The sequence below is a fragment of the Hipposideros armiger genome, unplaced genomic scaffold (assembly GCF_001890085.2).
Source record: "Hipposideros armiger isolate ML-2016 unplaced genomic scaffold, ASM189008v1 scaffold_361, whole genome shotgun sequence".
Lineage (NCBI taxonomy): Eukaryota > Metazoa > Chordata > Mammalia > Chiroptera > Hipposideridae > Hipposideros > Hipposideros armiger.
This window is the reverse complement of record NW_017731711.1, coordinates 195,289-221,768: the sequence shown is the minus strand read 5'-3', so window position 1 is coordinate 221,768 and position 26,480 is coordinate 195,289. Positions and strand designations below refer to the sequence as shown.

General features: G+C 37.7%; 2 protein-coding genes across 4 annotated transcripts in view; both read left to right on the top strand.

The window, feature by feature from the left end:
- Nucleotides 1–16,168, top strand: part of LOC109392997 (guanylate-binding protein 6-like) — a 23,938-nt gene extending 7,770 nt beyond the window's left edge. Inside the window, exons 2-11 of the mRNA XM_019661807.1 lie at nt 1–89; nt 835–962; nt 3,099–3,208; nt 3,404–3,600; nt 10,039–10,284; nt 11,042–11,328; nt 12,468–12,680; nt 13,643–13,745; nt 14,080–14,273; nt 15,270–16,168. The exon at nt 1–89 is cut by the window's left edge and continues 14 nt beyond it. Coding sequence (XP_019517352.1) covers nt 1–89; nt 835–962; nt 3,099–3,208; nt 3,404–3,600; nt 10,039–10,284; nt 11,042–11,328; nt 12,468–12,680; nt 13,643–13,745; nt 14,080–14,273; nt 15,270–15,497 — 1,795 coding nt within the window. The 3' untranslated portion in view covers nt 15,498–16,168. The remainder of the gene's footprint in view (nt 90–834; nt 963–3,098; nt 3,209–3,403; nt 3,601–10,038; nt 10,285–11,041; nt 11,329–12,467; nt 12,681–13,642; nt 13,746–14,079; nt 14,274–15,269) is intronic.
- Nucleotides 1–26,480, top strand: part of LOC109392996 (guanylate-binding protein 6-like) — an 85,771-nt gene that overhangs the window by 5,924 nt on the left and 53,367 nt on the right. Inside the window, exons 1-8 of one of the 3 annotated variants that reach the window (XM_019661804.1) lie at nt 16,639–16,675; nt 17,772–17,992; nt 18,738–18,865; nt 21,189–21,298; nt 21,494–21,690; nt 23,056–23,301; nt 24,041–24,321; nt 25,461–25,673. In XM_019661804.1, coding sequence (XP_019517349.1) covers nt 17,803–17,992; nt 18,738–18,865; nt 21,189–21,298; nt 21,494–21,690; nt 23,056–23,301; nt 24,041–24,321; nt 25,461–25,673 — 1,365 coding nt within the window. In that variant the 5' untranslated portion in view covers nt 16,639–16,675; nt 17,772–17,802. Of the gene's footprint in view, nt 1–16,638; nt 16,701–17,771; nt 17,993–18,737; nt 18,866–21,188; nt 21,299–21,493; nt 21,691–23,055; nt 23,302–24,040; nt 24,322–25,460; nt 25,674–26,480 lie in introns of those variants that run through there. The other 2 variants (XM_019661803.1, XM_019661802.1) reach the window with 2 other exon arrangements.

Here is a 26,480-nt window from a genome sequence, read left to right as displayed (position 1 = left end):
TTCTCAGCCAGTGGTGGTCGTGGCCATTGTAGGACTATATCGTACAGGCAAATCCTACCTGATGAATCGTCTTGCAGGACACAACCATGGTGAGTGTTGTTCAGACAAGGACCAATCTGTGACTCTAGCTACATCACAGCTTTTGGTTTTCTTCCCTGGTCACATGAAGGGAGATCCAAACTCCTCTTGAAAACCCAACCTTCTAATTCTAATTCTCACCACTAAATTACTACCTCAATGTAGTCTGTTACCATATTTCTTGTTTTATTCCTGTTGATGAAAATCTCTCCTACCAAAGCTCAGATTTCTATCATCTTTTACTTGTGTAAGCTCTGGGCTCTCGCAATTGTATTTTGCTTTCTCTATGGAATATTCCCAGCAACATATAAAGATGTTTGACTATCATCTTAACAATTCTTTGCGAGTTCACATACCATGACTACTAACTATCCACCCCCCCCATTTTTTTATTATGTTGACTGTAAATAAATACCTCAATTTTTTCTCCCACTTTTTTCCTTTAGATGTTTCTCCTCTATCCACTTGTATCTGTCTTTGAACTTGGCCATTCTTTCAAAATGCTCTTATTCTTTTTATCAGTGACTTACATTATGTCTGGTTCATGGATGTCTCTTGCCTCCATCTTAAGACCTTGCTGGGTATCATTCTCACAGTTAACATTCCCCCATCCATCAAATAGACAACACACAAAGCAAGGCATTCTTACAAAATAGAGAAAACACCGTCTTGTATGCTGGAGTAATTATATTCCAACAATCTGACTTTGTAGCTCCTTGGCTGCTAGATTCTGTTGTGTCTCCCCTTTCTGTATAGGTTTCCCTCTGGGCTCCACGGTGCAGTCTGAAACCAAGGGCATCTGGATGTGGTGTGTGCCTCACCCTTCTAAGCCTAACCACACCCTTGTCCTTCTGGACACCGAGGGCCTGGGTGACGTGGAAAAGGTAAGGCAGAGAGTCACAGATAAGTCCTTTTAAATCGGGATATTCTCTTCATGATACTTTAAAACTTAACTGCTTGGTCTATCTGTGAAATCTAGAAATCCAGTATATATGAGCCAAATTTTTATTTGTTTGATTCTCATTTTTGTGGTAAGGTGTCATGGTATATTGTGTAAAATTTTCTTTTATTTCTTGGCACTGGGTGAATGATTTGACTCAATTAAATAAATAACTGTTGAGCACCCGATTCCCAGGTCTCTGCATTAGTACTGTCAATACTGGGGACCAAAACAAAGGCCCTGCCCTCAAAGAGTCTGCAGTCCTATGGTGAAGTTCATCAAGTACTCAAAGAGCATTGTAGAAGTCTTTGACACACTTTCAGAAGTGCTGATTCTATAAAAGTATGTGTTTGTCCTACATCATCATTTTAAGATGGAGTTTTGATACTTCAGCTTTCTACTGATGTGTGAAATGAATTATTTCTCCTTTTCTGCCTTAGTTTGAGACTTATTTGTAAATATTGGGTTGTCGGAAAAGTCATGATGCATTTTTGCACAGAAACATAGAAAAAATATGTCATGACTTTTCTGAAAACCCAATAATACTTAAATTTCTATATCTGTCTAATTCTACCAGAAAAAAAAAGATTCAGAAATTGTGTTTATAGTTAAATACATATATCAAACAATGATACAATCTTGCTGTCTGAATAATTTATTGTTTCTCAGACATGCTACTTCTTCTTCTCTTAATTGATTTTTTTAAAAAAAATTGGGTTTGGAAACTAAAAAAACGAATTAACATTTCTATCCCAAACTTTCTTAGTGAGTCTTGTAGACATAAATCCCAGTTTTTTACATTTTCTCTAACAAAGAGCTTTAGACACGGTTTATAAGAGAAATAGATTCTGGATTGTGCCATTATTCAGTGCTGTAATTTACAACAATAAGTTAGCTTGGCCTTTAACCTCCCTGACAGTCTGATTATGTCAGTAATTTTGTACCCAAAGTGGTACATTGTTTTGCAAGGAAATTTGTTGTTTTATATTGTAGGCCTGTAATTCTTAGGAATTTCTCACTTAAATCTGTCCAAACAAGAGTCTAGTAGGCAGCCCAGGGATGATAAAGTTTGAAACACAAAATCATAAATTATAATATAATAAATAATTATAAAAATAATATAATTTATTCAATAATGTAATCAAATCACCACTTCTGGCAGTGAAAATTAACCCCAAGCCACACTCATGATTACCGCCAGGGTAGTTAAGGTCTTTCATCTGGTTGTAGTAGGCTCAATATTCAGCCTTTACTTAGTGACCTACCCTCTGCTCACATGAAAACAAATAACTCTACTTTTATTGCAAAGACCCCTGTATTCTGCCATTTCTACTTTTGCTTCTGTGGGTCTTTCTACTTGCAGGACTCTTCACCAAGTTTATTAATCCTTTAACAATCAGCAAAAGACTTTGAGGAAGACTTCATATCATGTACTTTTTCAACCTACTTTCAGAGCTTTGTCCTTCCTTAATGGACTTCTAAATTTTAATTTAATATTATAGCTATACATTCCACTGATTATAAACATTATTAAGATGTAAGCTCCTTATAGATGTCGTCATCTTTGCTTCGTTCATTGTTATAGATGTTTGTCATGACTTTAAAAGAGTCATCTTGAAAGTGATATTTGTAATTTTAAACCGTTTTTTAAATTTAAGAACAGTGAAAACATTCAATAGCTTCCTGTAAACATTGGTTGAATACATCCCCATTATGTCAATAACAGTACATTTTGTATGGCACATGACCAAACAAATATGTGTAGATATGTGTTAGTACCCTTCATTGCACACCAGATACTGCACTATGTTTTTCTAAATATGTTAGTTCATTTCATCCAGCTGAATAAAAAGAAAACCCTGTGAAGATTACAATTTTTTTATATATGAAAAAATTACAGCCACAAGAAACGTCTTTGTAAGTCAAAGCTGATATCTGTATTTATGTCTGTCTTCAAACTTACCGCTTTGCATGGTGAGTACGTTATCTGAAATAATAAATGAAAGACTGATAGACTTAGTGTCTGGATGAATTTCTACAGGGAAATCTCCTAAATGTCTTACTTGGCTGTTCTTTCTAGGGCAACCCCAAGAATGACTCGTGGATCTTTGCACTGGCCATGCTTCTGTGTAGCAGCTTTGTCTACAATAGCATGAGCACCATCAACCACCAGGCCCTGGAGCAGCTGCAGTATCCTTCCAGGAATAAAACTCCCTGGATCATTGAGCCTATCTATAGTTTTGGAGATCGAGGCAGGTTCTCATTTCCTGTCATTTAGTTGCCTTTGCTGAAGCAGAAGAACCCAGGGAAAAGGGAGTGTTTATAATAATTTTTTGTGAGAGAAATGTGGGATTTGTGAGAAGTTCCTTTTCCTTAGCCATGTAGTTATGTGACAGAGCTGGCAGAACTTATAAGGGCAAAGTCCTCCTTTAACCCCGAAGGAGTAGAAGATTCCACAGAGTTTGTGAGTTTCTTTCCAGACTTTATCTGGACTGTACGGGATTTCACCCTGGACCTGAAGTTAAATGGTCTCTGCATCACTGAAGATGAGTACCTGGAGAATGCCTTGAAGCTGATTCCAGGTATCAGAGGATGGCCTGGGCAGTGGATGGTCCAATAGAGTGTGGGAGGTACCAAGCACTGTCCATCATCTCTGGGGTTGCATTGTATTTGGGATTAGATTGAAACCTGTAAAAATAGTGATGGGAAGATGGGTTGAAAAGCTCTAAGGACTGGAGTTCATATAAGGAAAGCAGAGCCTAAGGTAGAGTATAACTATTCAAAACCAATTTGTTGTTCACATAATTTAGCATCCAGTTTTGACTTAGAAAACAGTGGGTACCAAAACCTTCTAAAGACTAGACACTTGTTTTCCCTATTTTGACTTCTGCTTTGTTGTGTTGTGAAAAACAAATGACCAGATACTTGTTAGGCATGAAGTTGAAATGAAAAGTCTATATAATAAAAAAAAAATCTTGTATACAAATAGATATTATTCTTTAGAAATAAGTACATAACTTTTTATTGACTGTATAGATACACCCTGTACAAAGATGGCTTTATGTTTTAAATGAACCTGAAGAAGTATATGTCTTTTCAACCTATGCTTTTGCAATATTTCTAATAATTATGAGAACATTTACTTATTTCCTATATCATAGCTTTCTAAGACTTTCCTTATGTTTACCCATGCTATAATTTCTAAATTATAAATAATGACATTTATTTATGTGGGTTACATTTATGTGGGTGTGTATCTGATGAAATTTTGAGAGAAATATAAGTTGCAATTTATTCATTCTTGTCTTCATGTTTCTATTTATGCTTTCTCAAAACACTTCATGAGAAATTGGTTAGGCAGAAGAGCAACACTGTCAAATCATATATAGTTCTTTACTTGAAAGAATNAATTGGGGGGATGGGAACAGCGCTGGGGAATTGGGGGAAGGGGAACAGACAAGTTGCTGTCGTTTTGTTCTTCAGTCTAGTTGTGGAGGACATTGTTTCACTTGCCCAAGTTGGCACCATCATTGCGCTCTTCCCGGGTGAGGCACATCAGTCGCCGGCTTGTGGACGGTTGCTCACTGCGGCTGCTGGCCGCTCACGCTGGCTGCTGGCTACATACGGTAGCCCATGGAAACCCACTGCCATAAGGGCTGCAGCCTACACCGTCGCCAGTGACTCACTGCAGCCCAGCTCCAGGTTGAGCTGTTCAGCATCTTAGCTGTGGAGGTCAGTGTCACTGGCCCTCATATGTGGGATCCGAACCGGGGCCCTCTGGCATCCCAAGCCAGTTCTTGACCATCGCGCCACTCGGCCGGCCCTGCAATTCTTTATAATTAACAGAATATAGCTAAAAAAATCTGCACCAATCTGATTTCCTATATACAACAGTTGTTCTCATGTCTTGATTTTGAAGAAATGAAGAACAACATTCCTTGACCACATAGTGCAGTGGTTTGAATCTTCAGGTTTGTCGTTCTTTTGTCTTGAAAGAGGCCTATTGTTCATTTCTCCAATTCTAGTGTTGTATCCTTCAGGGTCAGTCCAAAAGAAGGAAGAAAATAATGGATACAACTTCCTTCTTTTGCAGATATTTCACACATTTATTTGTATTTGTACTTTTATTATTCTTACATGAACGGGAAACTGGTACAAATAGGACATAACAACAGGTAATTAAAGTTAAAGGGAAACTCTCAAACTCTCCTTAAACTTACTCTCTCAAAAGAGGATATGAGATTCAATTCTTATTTTATACTTTGGGAAGAGGGTTAATTTATCGTGCTAACAACAAAGGGGAAATGAAATGATCTTGAACCTTTTTCAAAAGCACTTATTTTCTTTAGGATTCTGAAAAGAACTCCTGGGTAACTTTACTAACAATTGTCACCACAATAAACAAAAAAAAATTTAAGTATAAAAAATAAAAATAAATAAGTTTGAGTTGCTATGCACATTAAAAAAGAAAAGAACTCAGGATTCTGTGAATCTGGCTAAAGACTGACAAGGAAGGAGCATTACCTTGCATGACAATACTTTCAATACAGATGGCTAGAGAACACCAGAGGGACAGTTTAGAAGGAAAATCCCGTATCTTACTAACAAGAGACAAAAAGAAAACTGAACAATGGTTAGAGATGGGAGAGGTGATAGAGGTATCTGTTCCAAGATCAGTAGCAACCAACCCGTTCCCCAGGTATATCCAAATCAAATAGAAAGTGGCACAATTTCAACAAAGCACTAAACATGAAGAATGCAAAATGAATCTCTAGCAAAGGAAAAAGAAAATGAAAGAAAAATGAAAAGTCTCCACTTGGTCAATATCAGGAGACATTACTCAAATGATGAAATTGTATGGCTTCCATCCAAGAGAAATTAGTGAAAAATAAGCCAACTAAATACATGAGTGAAACACACATGAATTTTGGAAACCACTGCTTCAGGGTGAGTCCCACTACAGCCTAGTGGGAATAAGTAAGAAGACATCCATCTCACTACTGGGGTTAGTGTTAAAAGTCTCAAAGTTCCTTTACTTTTGCTACCTCTTTAAACTTGAGGATCTCAGCATGAAATCACCTCTCTCTTTGACAGACAAGAGCTTAACTAACAAGGACAATGGCAGAGAGAAGACTATAATACTAAACACAAGGGAAACTTAGAGTAACTTATCAACTTGCTACATGCTTTTGTGGGGCTGCACTTTATTTTGGCCCAGACACCTCAGTAGGCCAGATATCTGAGCCTTAGTTAGCATCTTCCTGCCTCAGCTTGCTGGATGCCCTCTCTTCCTGGAGGCTTCTGCTTTCTAGACCTTGAGAAGGTCTGGTAGACACAGCTTAGGAAATGACCGAAGCACTGTGGTGGTGATGCCAAGAGTGTTACTGCAGGAGAAGAAGGCCCAGCTTCCTGGGACACTGAGCGCTCACAGGACTGGATCTGACATTCCTGAGGCATCACACAAGCACCCTCATCCTGCTGACTGTGTAATCTGTCCTCATTGAGAAGGTCAGGATCAATTCCTGGGCACTGAGTAGGGTCGGCTCTGTATCTACTGCCTCATGTTCTTCACTTTGTGGTGGTACCAAAGGTGTTGAAAGAATGGTGGGGTAGTGGGGCTCCACTTTCTTCTTTTTCTTCCTCTTTATCATTCTCTCTGCCCTCATGACCTTCCTAAGATGTCTATGCTTTTTAGGGAGTGGATCTAGCTTTTTCCTCCAGACTGAAGGCATGGTAGGATCTTGTGGAACATCACCCACATGACTCTCAGATGTCCCTTCCAATGGCTCTGATGATGATTCCAAACTTTCCTTCAGAGGGTCATTCTCCCATAGGTGGAATCTATCCTCTTTATCTTTAATATCTGGTGACATGTTCAAGGCATCAGTGACATGTTTAGAAATGGAGATGGGAGATTCCCAACCTCTCTCATTGAGGATTTTTTTTTTTTTTACCCACTATGCTGATCCCAGCCAGCTTTGCCGACCAAGGAGCTCACAACAAAAGGACCAAGAGTCAAATGCCAAAGGAAGTAGTCAGTAGACTGGCTCTTTCCAATGGTATTTTTAGTTATAATAGACACAACAGCTGTACTAATCTCATATTCATCCTCTGGACTTATCTAAAAATGTTCAGTGGCCTTCACAAATAGAGTCTTCAGGTTGTTCTTGGCCTGGGAGATTTCAGATTCTGTGTTACAGCATGGAGGAGCAGGCCTCAATTTGTACAGACTTTGAGGTGAGCACTCCCGAGATGAGCGGAAGGAGCAGAACCAGGCATGCCCAGTTCCACCTGTCAAGGAAATTTTAATTTTCCTTTGTTTTTACTCTTTTGTCACAGTGGGCTACTCTCTCCAATTCTAGAATTCCCCAAACCTATTTTAGGGGCCATTATTCCTTTGTACCTACATTTTCTTCAGTTGAAGAATTACACTCAAAAATTTTGAACTGAAACTGCTTCAAGCTTGTGCTTCTCTGGAAGGGCTGATATATCTGCAGCTTTATGGTCTTCCACCTAGTTCTGTGTTCAGCCTGTTAAAATGAGACTCTTCCTGTCTAAGAATTTCCACTGTCCCCAAAGCCGAGTATGCTTGATGCCAAATAAAGACACTTTCTATAACACGATAGTAGGTTACCTTTCTGGAGTTAAATTAGTTGAACATGAAAAACTTCATTTTGGTTAAATCAGAAATTACAAACCTCCATACTTTAGGAAATCATTTTAATAATTCTTCCTTTATCAATATTACACTTATGTCAGTGAAACTTATAGAATATATTTTTAAAGGTATTTTTCTTGCAATAATATCCCATCATAGAAACTGAGAGAAAGACTTCAAATGTATTTTTCTTCAATAATAATAATAATAATAATTTTAAAAATATTAAGAATAAGTTAAACATTAATACAAGAAATAAAAATAAAATAGTAACTTAAATGTTAAAAGAACTATCTAGTCTTATACTCATCATCTCTAGCCTCACAGTTTTATATTGTAACCTCATGGAACAAAATAAAAAACAATAACAAGAAAGAAAGAGAGAGAGTGAAGGATAGGGAAGGCTTCTTTGATCCAATTGATGTGGGGAAACTCTTTCTTTTTGGGATGGATTAGTGTGCAACCCTCATCCTACAACAATCTCTGTCTCAGTAAGAATAGAGTCACTAGAGTAAACTCACCCCACATTCAATTCTAGAAACTGGCAAGGAAAGTTAAAAGTATTTTTAATAAAGCTGTCTCTGACATTGGTGCATATACTTTTAGAGCTATGACAGAATTTTTGACTCTAGGTATTATATTATTCTATGTTATAAGACTGCCTCATGGCGTATTTTTGTAGCTGCTCTTGCATCTAGGTGTGGCCATGTGCATATGAAATATGAGCAGAAGTATGTGTATGTTACTTGTGGGTCTGGGCCAGAGAGCTTTGAGCCTGCTCTCCACCAGTCACTCTTGCCCATCTTACTGTCTGGATATCAGATGTGGTAACACTCAACCTGTGACCTTGCAGATGTGTACAACACCTCAGTGGGTGCAGAACAACAGAATGGAAGGAACCTAAATCTCTGAATGACTCTGTGGAACCTAGAGTGGTGGGACTGTAATATGNGCATCACTGAAGATGAGTACCTGGAGAATGCCTTGAAGCTGATTCCAGGTATCAGAGGATGGCCTGGGCAGTGGATGGTCCAATAGAGTGTGGGAGGTACCAAGCACTGTCCATCATCTCTGGGGTTGCATTGTATTTGGGATTAGATTGAAACCTGTAAAAATAGTGATGGGAAGATGGGTTGAAAAGCTCTAAGGACTGGAGTTCATATAAGGAAAGCAGAGCCTAAGGTAGAGTATAACTATTCAAAACCAATTTGTTGTTCACATAATTTAGCATCCAGTTTTGACTTAGAAAACAGTGGGTACCAAAACCTTCTAAAGACTAGACACTTGTTTTCCCTATTTTGACTTCTGCTTTGTTGTGTTGTGAAAAACAAATGACCAGATACTTGTTAGGCATGAAGTTGAAATGAAAAGTCTATATAATAAAAAAAAAATCTTGTATACAAATAGATATTATTCTTTAGAAATAAGTACATAACTTTTTATTGACTGTATAGATACACCCTGTACAAAGATGGCTTTATGTTTTAAATGAACCTGAAGAAGTATATGTCTTTTCAACCTATGCTTTTGCAATATTTCTAATAATTATGAGAACATTTACTTATTTCCTATATCATAGCTTTCTAAGACTTTCCTTATGTTTACCCATGCTATAATTTCTAAATTATAAATAATGACATTTATTTATGTGGGTTACATTTATGTGGGTGTGTATCTGATGAAATTTTGAGAGAAATATAAGTTGCAATTTATTCATTCTTGTCTTCATGTTTCTATTTATGCTTTCTCAAAACACTTCATGAGAAATTGGTTAGGCAGAAGAGCAACACTGTCAAATCATATATAGTTCTTTACTTGAAAGAATGTAGAGATTAGTGGTGACATCTTAAAATTACATTTTAGTTTTATTTACCCTTCAGAGGTGTTTGCTAAAAATAAATCTAATGCTTATACAAGATTTTTAGCATTAAAACAGTGTTCCTTAAATAATCAGGGTGTCATTCCTAATATTGCTCCATTGTCCCTTGTTTGTTGATCTTCCTTTTGTCCCACAACTCAATTCCTACATGGGATCAAGTAGACCAAAATTTTACATTTGAACTTTTCTGTTAGTCAATCATTCAGTAAACAATAGAGACAATAGACTACCATGTTTAAGCCTGAAGATAACAGCAATAGGTTTCTTATTACCATTTTATATCTCTCTTGAAATTTCTACCCAGAGTTGTATCATTGGTAAGTTTGATGTTTTAAGAAGCATTGGATCTTTACACTACAGGAATTATAAATAAAGCTTCTATTTATAAATGACCTAGATACCAAAATCTCTACCATAAAAGTCTTTACGTTCCTTGCCCTCAGACTGTTCCTACTATAATCTCTGGATTTTTTTTTCCTTTAGGCAGAAATCCCAAAATCCAAACGTCCAATCGTTCCAGAGAGTGTATCCAGCATTTCTTCCCAAAACGGAAGTGTTTTGTCTTTGACCGCCCAACAAATGACAAAAAACTCCTGGCCAATATTGAGAATGTGACAGAAACACAACTAGATCCTGAATTCCAGGAACAAATAAAAATTTTCTGTTCTTATATCTTCACTGAGGCAAGGACTAAGACCCTTCGAGAGGGAATCAAGGTCAATGGGAAACGTGAGTCTCCTTTTCACATGTCTGTGAGGCCTAACACATGTTGAATATAGTACATGATGTGTTTTCCAGGGTTTGTGTTGATTCTATACAGAATTATGGGTCTACGGATATTCATCGTTCATGAAGAAAAGTTTATATTTATTACACTTTGGGGGGTTTATAAACCCTCTTCAAAATTTCAATCTTTATCAGTAACACCTGAAGCTTCCATATATGTGAAAAAAATCCTTTACTGATAATACTTCACTAACTGGGTATAATAACAGAATATAATTTTTTCTCAAGGGAAGTCCTTTATAATGAATGTGATTTGCAAGGAGAATACAAAAGCTATTTTGAGAATTTAAAGCTGTCTAATAATAAATATTAGCCCATAAATCCCTGAAAATTCATTGGAAGCCTCAGAAGTAGGAATAAATATACCTCATTTACCATGCCTCATGTAAACAATTTTTCTTCTAATATCTTTAATGTAACATTATGTTTTCTAGATACCATTTATTGCATTAGATGAAGGTAGGTATTTACTTTCTTTAAACTTGTGGCCTAAAGAAGCATAAAATTGAGGAGTCACTAGGAAAATGAATGTGATGATAGTTGAAGGAGTAGGGTGTGTGTGAGAAAGACAGAGAGAGATAGAGATAGAGAGAGAGAGAGAGAGAGGGAGAGAGAGATATTTAGAGATGTAGTCTTAGAGTATTGGATCCTATTGAGTGATAACTTGATATTTATCCTCCAAATTTCCTGGCTTATTCAGGGTTGGGGACTCTGTTAGTGACCTATGTGGAGTCTATCAACAGTGGAGCAGTGCCTTGTTTGGAAAATGCAGTGAGAACCCTGGCCCAGCTTGAGAACTCAGCAGCCGTGCAGAAGGCAGCCGACCACTACAGTGAGCAGATGGCCCAGCGAATGAGCCATCTGCTCCCCACAGACATGCTCCAGGAGCTGCTGGACCTGCACGCAGCCTGTGAGAAGGAAGCCATTAAAATCTTCATGGAGAACTCCTTCAAGGATGAAAACCAGGAGTTCCAGAAGAGCCTTGTGGTATTTTGTCTTAGCACTTAATTACCCTCTGTTAACCTTCACCTTGAAGAATTAAAGCTTAGCAGTGCTTTCATTGGCCCTATGGCTCCTCTTTCACTCATGGATCAAGTAGCCTGGATCTCATGGGGATAGAGTTAGTTTCAAAGGCCTATGTCCTCCCACCCACCTCCACCACACACAAACTCAGGTTCTTTATCCAGAAATCTCTCTGATCTCTGATACATAACCAGTAGAGAGATCCTCTTGAAATGAATACTTCTATTGATTTTAAGCCTACCCAGAACACCCAAAAGTCAGTCCTGAGCTGGTTAATTTTTTGAGAACACTCTCCCATTCCCAGGAACCAAGTTTTTTTATCAGACCCTAACTCCAGGCCCTTTTCAACTTCTATTGCTTATTGTTCTATCATTGTATCAATGAAGATAGAATCACTGAATGCTACAAGCTACAACATACCATAGAGATTAGGTAATGCACAGCTTTTTCAGATAAATAAATTGAGACCCAGGGAGATGTGGTATATTAACACAATGGAATACTATTCTGCCATAAGAAAAGATGAAATAATGCCATTTGTGACAACATGGATGGATCTGGAGATTATTATGCTAAGTGAAATAAATCACACAGAAAAAGCCGAAAACCATATGACATCACTGATATGTGGTGTATAAAACTGAAAACAACAAAGGAAAAGACAAACAAATGAAGAAACAAAAACTCATACATGCAGAGAATAGTTTAGTGGTTACCAGAGTGTAAGAGTGGAGGGGGGTGCTAGATGAGGGTAAACGGATCAAATATATGGTGATGAAAGGAGAACTGACTCTAGGTGGTGAACACACAATGTGATATATAGATGATGTATTACAGAATTGTACACCTGAAACCTATGTAACTCTACTAAAAATTGTCACCCCAATAAACTTTAATCAAAACCAAGAAACTTCCATAGTCCTGTAGAGAGTTTTTATGTTGCAGAGTAAATCAAACCTGGTGACTCCTACTTTATTCCATGTCTTTCTCCAACAGAATGCTTTTCTCATGAGGACCAGTTAGACTTCTTTCTATCAGATTCTTCAGAATTTTATCTTCTCTGTTCCTTTCTTCTGGTGACATCCTTCTACTTTTCTTTGTAGGAAATCCTGAAGAATAAGAAAGAGAGTTTCTTGCTGCAGAATGAAGAGACATCTGCTAAATACTGCCAGGCTAAACTTCATATGCTTTCAATGGCCCTAATAGAAAGTATTTCAGCAGAAATATTCTCTGTTTCTGGCGGTCACAAGCTTTACTTGGAAACAAAGGAAAGGATTGAACGAGACTATTGGCAAGTACTCAGGAAAGGAGTGAAGGTGAGGAAAAATGGGGAGCATGGTGATCTACAGATTAAAATCAAGGGGAGCGGTCTCCTGAAAATCTGAGAGGACAGCACCAATTGTGTGTCATAAGAGAGCATGGGGGTATCATGACAGATTTAGCTTTGACGGTCCACTATTTGCTCCTTTTTCCTAAGTGAAATAGAAATGTTCCAAAAAAAAACATGCCTTTCTGAAATCCAAAAGAGACAGTAGAGAAGGTATTAATTTTGTCATTCAACAACATGACATTCAACGTGCCAAGAGTTGACAATTTACAAATTAAAGTCAGAGTCTGTGCACTCAAGGCTGATCAAATGAGAAAGGAAGTCTACTATACAGATAACACATACAGAGTTATAACACTTATGAACTTGAGAAATGCACTAAAAAAAGTGATGATAACACACAATAATAATAAAAACAATAGTGATAATAATAATGCAGCTAATATATATCGAACCATTGTTGTTATAGGCATAGTGTTAAGTTCTTTTCTAGACAATTGAATTTAACCCTTCACATAGTATTAAGATACATCTACACTTATTGTCAACATTTTCCACATCTTAACTGACAGGCAGAGATGGGTTAAAACAGCTTGTCTGAAGTCATAGCCAGCAAGTGGCGGAGGAGAACAGCAGCACCAGAGACATCATTTCACATTGGGAAGGAAAATATTTAAAAGCACCCAAGACTGTGGGTGTGTAGAATGGATCATGGTTCTCACTGGCTGGAACCTGGAGTGGGTAGACGAAAATGGCATTGGAGAGAGACGGGAGGGAGTCAGGAAGCAGGGGACATGGGCAGCCTGTGGTGACGCTAAGGAGCTGGCACGCTTTGTTTGGAGCCACTGTAGAGTTTTAAGCATGAAGGAAAAATCACATGGGCATTCTGGTTTTGCAGCCGTATTCTCCCCAGTGGAGATGGAAGTTCTTTGCTCTTTCTTGTTTCCTCAGGCAAAGGAGGTATTTCAGAGGTTCCTGGAGTCACAGGCAGCCATAGAGAAATCCATCCTGCAGTCAGACAAAGCGCTCACTGATGGGGAGAAGGCCATAGCAGGTAAGGGACTGGTCTGGGCTCACAATGGGCAGGTAGGTTTCTGCAGTGCCCTTTAACAGGTGTGAGAGCAAAACCTTCCTGAAACCAGGAACTTCCTCTCCTGTGGAACAGATTCTGCTAAATCTTGAAACCACAAGGGGAGTTGTAGTTGTACGTCAGCCAGGCAGGGCCTTTGCCATCACATTCTGCAGTGTGCTCATGATGGTGTGGACACGGGGGAATTCAGAGATTTCCCACCTGCCCTTCCGGTTTGGTTTGGTGTCCTTCTCCTTCAGGAGGGTAAGTGTCAGTCCTCACTTAATTTTCCTCCCTCTCTAAAACCTCCCTGGGGCAGAGGCGCGGGCCCGGAAGCAGGCAGCTGAGAAGGAACAGGAGCTGCTGAAACAGCAAATGCAGGAGCAGCAGCTGCAGATGGAAGCACAAGAGAGGAGTCTCCAGGAAAATATAGACCAACTGAAAGAGAAGCTGGAGAGGGAAAGAGAAAACATAATAAGAGAGCAGAATATGATTTTTCCCCATGAACTGAAGGTAAGTCTCTCCGTGACCTTAGCAATGCTAGATGGCCATTGTCCTGGTACCTCAGGTGGGGTGGGGGAAGGTTACAGCAAGACCATGGAAGGAAGCACGATTGCCATTTACAGCTTGTGCTTTATTAAGATGCTGAATCCTTTCTTCCTCCTCCTCCTGCTCCTCCTCCTCCTCGTCTTCTCCTTCTTCCTCCTGCTCCTCCTCTTTTTTCTCCTCCTTCAAAGCGTTTGAATTCATAGACTCTTGGGGAAAGCATGCCCCTCCCCACCCCAAGTCTTTGGAGAATATGAATAGGGTTTGAACTCTTATTCTGGGGGATTTTAAATTGATTAAACACATATTCCAATCATGTGTATCTCATATGAGCAGCAACTGGTTTGCTTTTTCAAGGTCATCTCCAATTATTAGGAACCCTACTACCACTGAAAGACCCTGAGATAGATCTATGTGGACAATAAATGATCAGAAATGTCCAGACTTCAAAATACAGGGAAGTTACAGCTTCTAAGCTTGCTGAATTGTCCCCAAATGTGGGTAGTTTATCCAAGTTATCATAGGGCATAAGTAGAATTCTGATTGCCTATGTGGACATGTTTATAACAGATTTCTAGAACAGCTTGTAAGTTCCTGTTATTTCTAAAATTTGGTTAATTGCATTATCCCAGTAGGACTGAAAATTAGTGCCTGCAGACCAAGGCTACTTCTCAACTGGTGTTTTTACTGGAACATGTTACATTCGTCCTAAAGTCAGGCTTCGCATTCTTGCAAAACCTTAATGATTTGTGAATGTTAATAAGGCTGTGAACTATGCTTCCGCTCAACGTTCAGGCTCTAGGCATGGCATATTTCTTGTCCAAAATTCTCCAGATTTTTGAGAGAGGACAATTTTAGTAGTAAAACCAAGGTACTTTGGCCAAGTTCTTAAATATAAAATGCAATTCTTAGAAAATTGGTTATTTTTAATGTTTTTTTTCCTTCCTCACTTTTTTTTTTTAGGTTCAAAGCAATCTGCTCAATGAAGGATTTAGAAAGGAATCAGAAGAAATGAATGCAGCGATAAGTCATTTGAAAAGTATGATTGACAGTACTCAAAATGGTGATACTCCCTCGATAGCACAAACCTTCGACAAATTTGCCGATGAGCTCACTTTAATATTTTCTATTCATGCTAAACTTCTTGGCAATGCTGTGAGACGCATGAGCTCACTACTTAAAGAAAAATAGTTCTCCTTTTAAAGAAATTATATGGATACATGCTCTGTCCTATTTTTGGTGTGTATGCTTTTTGCTCTCATTCAGCCAAATTTTAAACATAAAAAGTGCCTATAGAGGATTTAATGCCTGGCCCACATTAGGTAGAATAAATGGACATACATTTTTATATAGCACATACACTTTTAGGAAATATACATGTGAAAAATAACACACACACACACACACACACACACACACACACACAGAGGCAATCAGTCAATTGAGGCTTCGCTTTAAATGACCAAAGGTTGAAAACTACTTAAATATTCATTCATATAAACCGGTAATATAAATTTAGCATGTACATATACTGGAATACTATGTAGCCAGTAAATAAATTGAGAGTGCAGCTCTATTTTTACAAATATAGAACAATCTTGAAATATCATAAAGTGAACACAAGATGTGTATAATATGTTCACTGTAAAAAAATGTAATTATTGTGTGCAAACATACATATGTGCACATAGAATATATCTGGGAAGATTTATTGGAAACTAGTGTCCTTGGTTACTTCTGGGGAGAACTCAGTGTCATCAGGGTGGAAGAGAGCACACTTTCTATTACATACTCTATTTTTTGAATCTTGTAAATAAAACTTATATTACCATTTCACAAATAAATAAATAACAATAAATATAAAGTATNTATAGTTTGAAATCAAATAGCATGATACCTCCAACTTTGTTCTTCTTAAGATTGCTTTGGCTATTCATGGTCTTTTGTGGTTCCACATAAATTTTAGGAATATTTGTTCTAGCTTGGTAAAAATCCGATTGGTATTTTATAGAGATTGCATTGAATCTGTATATTGCTTTGGCCATTTGACATTATAATAATATTAATTCTCCCAATCCATGAATACTGTATATCCTGCCATTTATTTGTATGTACTTCAATTTCTGTCATCAATCTTATAGTTTTCAGAGTAGAGGTTTTTTCTTTCTTTGGTTAAATTTCTTCCTAGGTATTTTATTCTTTTATTTATTTTATTTTATTTTGTTTCATTTTAGCTGAGTCATCCTGCCACCTGTTGGCAGCTCAGCGGCAGCTCAGCTTGAGCCAGGAATTGAACCGGTGACCCTGTTACTCAGAGCCACACTGTTGAGCGAGCTCTTATCCAACTGAGCCTGTCAGCTGGCCCCTAAGTATTTTATTCTTTCTGATGCAATTGTAAATGGGATTGCTTTCTTAATTTCTGTTTCTGATAGTTTGATATTGGTATACAAAGATGCAACTGATTTCTGAATATTAATTTTGCCTCCTGCTACTTTACTGAATTCATTTGTTAGTGCTAATAGTTCTTTTTTTGTGGAATCTTTAAGGTTTTCTATATGTAGTATGTCATATGCTAAAGGTGGCAACATGGATACTTTTGAACACTTACATGAGGGGTACAGAAATTGAGAGGCCTTCTTGTTATTCTTCACTGAATTTTACTTATATATATAGTTTTTGTTGACTTAAATAGACATCCATTTTTTGATATTGATGCACATTTCTATTTTGAAAAACAAATCAATCTCCCAGTTACTCGATTTTTCTTCACACAGGATGGTTCTTCCATTTTGTGGCCAAAGGATTTTGATGACTTCTGAAAAAGGAGAAAAATCAAAAACTGTTTCCCTTCTGGAACTTACAACTCCTTCTGTCCCTTGAATATCATAAATGGTTCTATAGATATTGCATTTCATCGGTCTGTCGTATGTCAAACCAAATTAGCAATTTAAAAACTCAAGTTTTGATGAATAGTTGTCATATTCTATAGCTGTTCTCAACAACTAAGACCATGAGACAGAAAAGATGTATGAAATCTGATGTAACAATTCATGGCTTGTGTTCCTTTGGTCATTCTAGAACTAGGTTCTTCCTCATCATCAGTCTCACTGCCTGCTTTATAGCTGGTTAGGCCTTAGGACTTGGGAGAGGACTAGGATGAGGTGATGACTTTGCTTCCTGGTGATAATGATCCCCGCATTGGGTAGAGCCACTCTACTGCGTTCGTTATACGATGTGAGTGTGCTGTGGTGGCAACGTCTAATCTGAGCTCCTCACAGCATTGGTATCCCTTTGGCCCTAATAGACATTCATAGTAAGAGTAGAACCAAAAGTACATAAATTTTTCATTGCTGGGCTTTGCCTATACATACTGTGCCAGAAACAAAGCAGGAAACAGCATTGTAAGATGATGGGTGCTTTGGATAACTGAGTCAGAGAATAAATTTGCAATCTTATTTCTACCAGGAGACTCTTCTAGGTTGGCAGGTTGCTTGCCATGGCATCTGGACCCATCATGATGACCCCCATTTGTCTGGTGGAAAACAACAATGAGCAGCTGTCAGTGAACCAGGAAGCTCTGCAGATTCTTGACAAGATTTCTCAGCCAGTGGTGGTCGTGGCCATTGTAGGACTATATCGTACAGGCAAATCCTACCTGATGAATCGTCTTGCAGGACACAACCATGGTGAGTGTTGTTCAGACAAGGGCCAATCTGTGACTCTAGCTACATCACAGCTTTTGGTTTTCTTCCCTGGTCACATGAAGGGAGAACCAAACTCCTCTTGATACACCAACCTTCTACTTCTAATTCTCACCACTAAATTACTACCTCAATGTAGTCTGTTACCATATTTCTTGTTTTATTCCTGTTGATGAAAATCTCCCCTACTAATGCTCAGATTTCTATCATCTTTTACTTGTGTAAGCACTGGGCTCTTGCAATTATATTTTGCTTTCTCTATGGAATATTCCCAGCAACATATAAAGATGTTTGACTATCATCTTAACAATTCTTTGCGAGTTCACATACCATGACTACTAACTATCCACCCCCCATTTTTTTTATTATGTTGACTGTAAATAAATACCTCAATTTTTTCCCCCACCTTTTTCCTTTAGATGTTTCTCCTCTATCCACTTGTATCTGGCTTTGAACTTGACCATTCTTTCAAAATGCTCTTATTATTTTTATCAGTGACTTACGTTATGTCTGGTTCATGGATGTCTCTTGCCTCCATCTTAAGACCTTGCTGGGTATGATTCTCACAGTTAACATTCCCTCATCCATCAAATAGACAACACACAAAGCAGGGCATTCTTACAAAAGAGAGAAAACACTGTCTTGTATGCTGGAGTACTTATATTCCAACAACCTGACTTTGTAGCTCCTTGGCTGCTTAGATTCTGTTGTGTCTCCCCTTTCATTATAGGTTTCCCTCTGGGCTCCACGGTGCAGTCTGAAACCAAGGGCATCTGGATGTGGTGTGTGCCTCACCCTTCTAAGCCTAACCACACCCTGGTCCTTCTGGACACCGAGGGCCTTGGTGATGTGGAAAAGGTAAGGCAGAGAGTCACAGGTAAGTCCTTTTAAATCGGGGTATTCTCTTTATGATACTTTAAAACTTAACTGCTTGGTCTATCTGTGAAATCTGGAAATCCAAGTATATATGAGCCATATTTTGATTTATTTGATTCTCATTTTTGTGGTAAGGTGTCATGGTATATTGAGTAAAATTTTATTTTATTTCTTGGCACTGGGTGAATGATTTGACTCAATTAAATAAATAACTGTTGAGCACCCGATTCCCAGGTCTCTGGATTAGTACTGTAAATATTAGTGATCAAAACAAAAGCCCAGCCCTCAAAGAGTCTGCAGTCCTATGGTGAAGTTCATCAAGTACTCAAAGAGCATTCTAGAAGTCTTTGACACACTTTCAGAAGTGTTGATTCTATAAAAGTATGTGTTTGTCCTACACCATCATTTTTAGATGGAGTTTTGATACTTCAGCTTTCTACTGATGTGTGAAATGAATTATTTCTCCTTTTCTGCCTTAGTTTGAGACTTATTTGTAAATATTGGGTTGTCGGAAAAGTCATGATGCATTTTTGCATAGAAAACATAGAAAAAATATGTCATGACTTTTTAAAATTTTTTTAATTTTTAATTTTTTTTTTTTAGCTGAGCCATCCTGCCACCTGTTGGCAGCTCAGCGGCTGCTCAGCTTGGGCTGGGACTTGAACTGCTGTTGCTCAGAGCTCAAACTCTTGAGCGAGCTCTTAACCAACTGAGCCACTCAAGCGGCCCTGTCATGATTCTTGTAACAACCCAATAATACTTAAATTTCTATATCTGTCTAATTCTACCAGAAAAAAAAAGACTCAGAAATTGTGTTTATAGTTAAATACATATATCAAACAATGATACAGTCTTGCTGTCTGAATAATTTATTGTTTCTCAGACGTGCTACTTCTCCTTATCTAATTGATTATTTAAAAAAATATTTGGTTTGGAAACTAAAAAAACAAATTGACATTTCTCCCCCAAACTTTCTTAGTGAGTCTTGTAGAAATAAATCCCAGTTTTTTACATTTTCTCTAACAAAGAGCTTTAGACACGGTTTATAAGAGAAATAGCTTCTGGGTTGTGCCATTATTTAGTGCTGTAAGTTACAACAACAAATTAGCTTGGCCTTTAACCTCCCTGGCAGTCTGATTATGTCAGTAATTTTGTACCCAAAGCGGTCGGTACATTGTTTTGTATGGAAATTTGTTGTTTTATATTGTAGGCCTGTAATTCTTAGGAATTACTCACTTAAATCTGTCCAAACAAGAGTCTAGTAGGCAGCCCAGGGATGATAAAGTTTGAAACACAAATTCATAAATTATAATATAATAAATAATTATAAAAAAATAATATAATTTTATTCAATAATGTAATCAAACCACCGCTTCTGGCAGTGAAAATTAACCCCGAGCCACACTCGGATTACTGCCAAGGTAGTTAAGGTCTTACATCTGGTTGTAGTAGGCTCAATATTCAGCCTTTACTTAGTGACCTACCCTCTGCTCACATGAAATCAAATAACTCTACTTTTATTGCAAAGACCCCTGTATTCTGCCATTTCTACCATTGCTTCTGTGGGTCTTTCTACCTGCAGGACTCTTCACCAAGTCCACCAATTCTTTAACACTCAGCTAAAGACTTTGAGGAAGACTTCATATCATGTACTTTTTTCAACCTGCTTTCAGAGCTTTGTTCTTCCTTAATGGACTTCTAAATTTTAATTTAATATTATAGCTATACATTCCACTGAGTATAAACATTATTAAGATGTAAGCTCCTTATAGATGTCGTCATCTTTGCTTCGTTCATTGTTCATTGTTATAGATCATTGTCATGACTTTAAAAGAGTCATCTTGAAAGTGATATTTGTAATTTTAAACTGTTTTTTAAATTCAAGAAAAGTGAAAACATTCAGTAGCTTCCTGTAAACATTGGTTGAATACATCCCCATTATGTCAATCACAGTACATTTTGTATGGCACATGACCAAACAAATATGTGTAGAATATGTGTTAGTACCCTTCATTGCACACCAGGTACTGCATTGTTTTTCTAAATATGTTAGTTTATTTCATCCAACTGAATAAAAAGAAAACCCTGTGAAGATTACAATTTTTTTATATATGAAAAAATTGCAGCCACAGAAATGTCTTTGTATGTCAAAGCTGATATCCGTATTTATGTCTGTCTTCAAACTTACCTCTTTGCATAGTGAGTACGTAAGCTGAAATTATAAATGGGAGACTGATAGAATTAGTGTCTGAATGAATCTCTGTGGGGAAATCTCCTAAATGTCTTACTTGGGTGTTCTTTCTAGGGCGACCCCAAGAATGACTCGTGGATCTTTGCACTGGCCGTGCTTGTGTGTAGCAGCTTTGTCTACAATAGCATGAACACCATCAACCACCAGGCCCTGGAGCAGCTGCAGTATCCTTCCAGGAACAAAACTCCCTGGATCATTGAGCCTATCTATAGTTTTGGAGATCGAGGCAGGTTCTCATTTCCTGTCATTTAGTTGCCTTTGCTGAAGCAGAAGAACCCAGGGAAAAGGGAGTGTTTATAATAATTTTTTGTGAGAGAAATGTGGGATTTGTGAGAAGTTCCTTTTCCTTAGCCATGTAGTTATGTGACAGAGCTGGCAGAACTTATAAGGGCAAAGTCCTCCCTTACCCCGAAAGGAGTAGAAGATTCCACAGAGTTTGTGAGTTTCTTTCCAGACTTTATCTGGACTGTACGGGATTTCACCCTGGACCTGAAGTTAAATGGTTACCCCATCACTGAAGATGAGTACCTGGAGAATGCCTTGAAGCTGATTCCAGGTATCTGAGGATGGCCTGGGCAGTGGATGGTCCAATAGAGTGTGGGAGGTACCAAACACTGTCCATCGTCTCTGGCGTTGCATTGTATTTGAGAGTAGATTGAAGCCTGTAGAAATAGTGATGGGAAGATGGGTTGAAAAGCTCTAAGGACTGGAGTTCATATAAGGAAAGCAGAGCCTACGGTAGAGTATAACTATTCAAAACCAATTTGTTGTTCATATAATTTAGCATCCAGCTTTGACTTAGAAAACAGTGGGTACCAAAACCTTCAAAAGACTAGACAGTTGCGTTCCCTATTTTGACTTCTGCTTTGTTGTGTTGTGGAAAACAACTGACCAGATACTTGCTGGCATGAAATTGCAATGAAAATTCTATATAATAAAAAAAAATCTTGTCTACAAATAGATATTATACTTTAGAAATAAGGATATAACTTTTTATTGACTGTATAGATACACCATGTACAAAGATGGCTTTATGTTTTAAATGAACCTGAAGAAGTATATGTCTTTTCAACCTACACTTTTGCAATATTTCTAATAATTATGAGAACATTTACTTATTTCCTATATCATAGCTTTCTAAGATTTTCCCTATGTTTACCCATGCTATAATTTCTAAATTATAAATAATGTCATTTATTTATGTGGGTTACATTTATGTTGGGGTGTATCTGATGAAATTTTGAGAGAAATATCATGTGCAATTTATTCATTCTTGTTTTCATGTTTCTATTTATGCTTTCTCAAAACACTTCATGAGAAATTGGTTAGGCAGAAGAGCAACACTGTCAAATCATATATAGTTCTTTACTTGAAAGAATATAGAGATTAGTGGTGACATCTTAAAATTACATTTTAGTCTTATTTACCTTTCAGAGGATTTTGCTAAAAAAAAAAAAAGCTAATGCTTACACCAGATTTTTAGCATAAAAACAGTGCTCCTTAAATAATCAGGGTGTCATTCCTAATATTGCTCCTTTGTCCCTTGTTTATTGATCTTCCTTTTGTCCCACAACTCAATTCCTACATGGGATCAAGTAGACCAAAATTTTACATTTGAACTTTTCTGTTAGTCAATCATTCAGTAAATAATAGAGACAATAGACTACCATGTTTAAACCTGAAGATAACAGCAATAGGTTTCTTATTACCATTTTATATCTCTTGAAATTTCTAACCAGAATTGTATTATTGATAAGTTAGACGTTTTAAGAAGCATTGGATCTTTACACTACAGGAATTATAAATAGAGATTCTATTTATAAATGACAAAGATGCCAAAACCCCTACCATAAAAGTCTTTACGTTCCTTGCCCTCAGACTGTTGCTACTATAATCTCTGGATTTTTTTTTTCTTCTTTAGGCAGAAATCCCAAAATCCAAATGTCCAATCTTCCTAGAGAGTGCATCCGGCGATTCTTCCCCAAACGGAAGTGTTTTGTCTTTGACCGCCCAACAAATGACAAAGAAATCCTGGCCAATATTGAGAATGTGACAGAAACACAACTAGATCCTGAATTCCAGGAACAAACAAAAAACTTCTGTTCTTATATCTTCAACCAGGCGAGGACTAAGACCCTCAGAGAGGGAATCAATGTCAATGGGAAACGTGAGTCTCCTTTTCACATGTCTGTGAGGCCTAATACATGTTGAATATAGTACATGATGTGTTTTCCAGGATTTCTGTTGATTCTATACAGAATTATGGGTCTATGGATATTCATCGTTCATGCAGAAAAGTGTATATTTATTACACTTTGAGGGGCTTATAAACCTTCTTCAAAATTTCAATCTTTATCAGTAACACCTGAAGCTTCCATATATGTGAAAAAATCCTTTACTGATAATACTTCACTACTGGGTATAATAACAGAATATAATATTTTCTCAAGGGAAATCCTTTATAATGAATGTGATTTGCAAGGAGAATACAAAAGCTATTTTGAGAATTTAAAGCTGTCTAATAATAAATATTAGCCCATAAATCCCTGAAAATTCATTGGAAGCCTCAGAAGTAGGAATAAATATACCTCATTTACCATGCCTCATGTAAACAATTTTTCTTCTAATATCTTTAATGTAACATTATGTTTTCTAGATACCATTTATTGCATTAGATGAAGGTAGGTATTTACTTTCTTTAAACTTGTGGCCTAAAGAAGCATAAAATTGAGGAGTCACTAGGAAAATGAAGGTGATGATAGTTGAAGGAGTAGGGTGTGTGTGAGAAAGACAGAGAGAGATAGAGAGAGAGGGAGAGAGATATATTTAGAAATGTAGTCTTAGAGTATTGTATCCTATTGAGTGATAACTTGATATTTATCCTCCAAATTTCCTGGCTTATTCAGGGCTGGGGACTCTGGTGGTGACCTATGTGAAAGCCATCAATAGTGGAGCAGTGCCTTGTTTGGAGACCGCAGTGAGAACCCTGGCCCAGCTTGAGAACTCAGCGGCTGTGCAGAAGGCAGCCGACCACTACAGTGAGCAGATGGCCCATCGAGTGAGGCTGCCCACAGACACGCTCCAGGAGCTGCTGGACCTGCACGCAGCCTGTGAGAAGGAAGCCATTGAAATCTTCATGGAGGACTCCTTCAAGGATGAAAACCAGGAGTTCCAGAAGAATCTTGTGGTATTTTCTCTTAGCACTTAATTACCCTCTGTTAACCTTCACCTTGAAGAATTAAAGCTTAGCAGTGCTTTCATTGGCCCTATGGCTCCTCTTTCACTCATGGATCAAGTAGCCTGGATCTCATGGGGATAGAGTTAGTTTCAAAGGCCCATGTCCTCCCACCCACCTCCACCACACACAAACTCAGGTTCTTTATCCAGAAATCTCTCTGATCTCTGATACATAACCAGTAGAGAGATCCTCTTGAAATGAATACTTCTATTGATTTTAAGCTTAGCCAGAACACCCAAAAGTCAGTCCTGAGCTGGTTAATTTTTTGAGAACACTCTCCCATTCCCAGGAACCAAGTTTTTTTATCAGACCCTAACTCCAGGCCCTTTTCAACTTCTATTGCTTATTGTTCTATCATTGTATCAATGAAGATAGAATCACTGAATGCTACAAGCTACAATATACCATAGAGATTATGTAATGCACAGCTTTTTCAGATAAATAAATTGAGACCCAGAGAGATGTGGTATATTAACACAATGGAATACTCTTCTGACATAAGAAAAGATGAAATAATGCCATTTGTGACAACATGGATGGATCTGGAGATTATTATGCTAAGTGAAATAAATCACACAGAAAAAGCTGAAAACCATATGACATCACTGATATGTAGTGTATAAAACTGAAAACAACAAAGGAAAAGACAAACAAATGAAGAAACAAAAACTCATACACGCAGAGAATAGTTTAGTGGTTACCAGAGTGTAAGAGTGGAGGCAGGTGGTAGATGAGGGTAAACGGATCAAATATATGGTGATGGAAAGAGAAGTGACTCTGGGTGGTGAACACACAATATGATATGTAGATGATATATTACAGAATTGTACACCTGAAACCTATGTAACTCTACTAAAAATTGTCACCCAATAAACTTTAATCAAAACCAAGAAACTTCCATAGTCCTGTAGAGAGTTTTTATGTTGCAGAGTAAATCAAACCTGGTGATTCCTACTTTATTCATGTCTTTCTCCAACAGAATGCTTTTCTCATGAGGACCACAGTTAGACTTCTTTCTATCAGATTCTTCAGAATTTTATCTTCCCTGTTCCTTTCTTCTGGTGACATCCTTCTACTTTTCTTTGTAGGAAATCCTGAAGAATAAGAAAGAGAGTTTCTTGCTGCAGAACCAAGAGGCATCTGCTAAATACTGCCAGGCTAAACTTGATCAGCTTTCAATGGCCCTAATAGAAAGTATTTCAGCAGGAACATTCTCTGTTTCTGGCGGTCACACGCTTTACTTGGAAACAAAGGAAAGGATTGAACGAGACTATTGGCAAGTACCCAGGAAAGGAGTGAAGGTGAGGAAAAACGGGGAGCATGGGGATCCTACAGATTAAAATCAATGGGGGTGGTCTCCTGAAAATCTGAGAGGACAGCACCAATTGTGTGTCATAAGAGCATGGGGATATCATGACAGATTTAGCTTTGACGGTCCACTATTTGCTTTTTCTTCCTAAGTGAAATAGATATGTTCCCAAAAAACCACGCCTTTCTGAAATCCACAGAGACAGTAGAGAAGTTATTAATTTTGTCATTCAACAACATGACATTCAATGTGCCAAGAGTTGACAATTTACAAATTAAAGTCAGAGCCTGTGCACTCAAGGCTCATCAAATGAGAAAGGAAGTCTACTATACAGATAACACATACAGAGCTATAACACTTATGAACTTGAGAAATGCACTAAAAACATGGTGATAACACAATAATAATAAAAACAATAGTGATAATAATGCAGCCAATATATATCGAACCATTGTTGTTATAGGCATAATGTTAAGTTCTTTTCTAGACAATTGAATTTAATCCTTCACATAGTATTAAGATACATCTACACTTATTGTCAACATTTTCCACATCTTAACTGACAGGCAGAGATGGGTTAAACAGCTTGTCTGAAGTCATAGCCACCATGTGGCGGAGGAGAACAGCATCACCAGAGACATCATTTCACATTGGGAAGGAAAATATTTAAAAGCACCCAAGACTGTGGGTGTGTAGAATGGATCATGGTTCTCACTGGCTGGAACCTGGAGTGGGTAGACGAAAGTGGCATTGGAGAGAGACGGGAGGGAGTCAGGAAGCAGGGGACATGGGCAGCCTG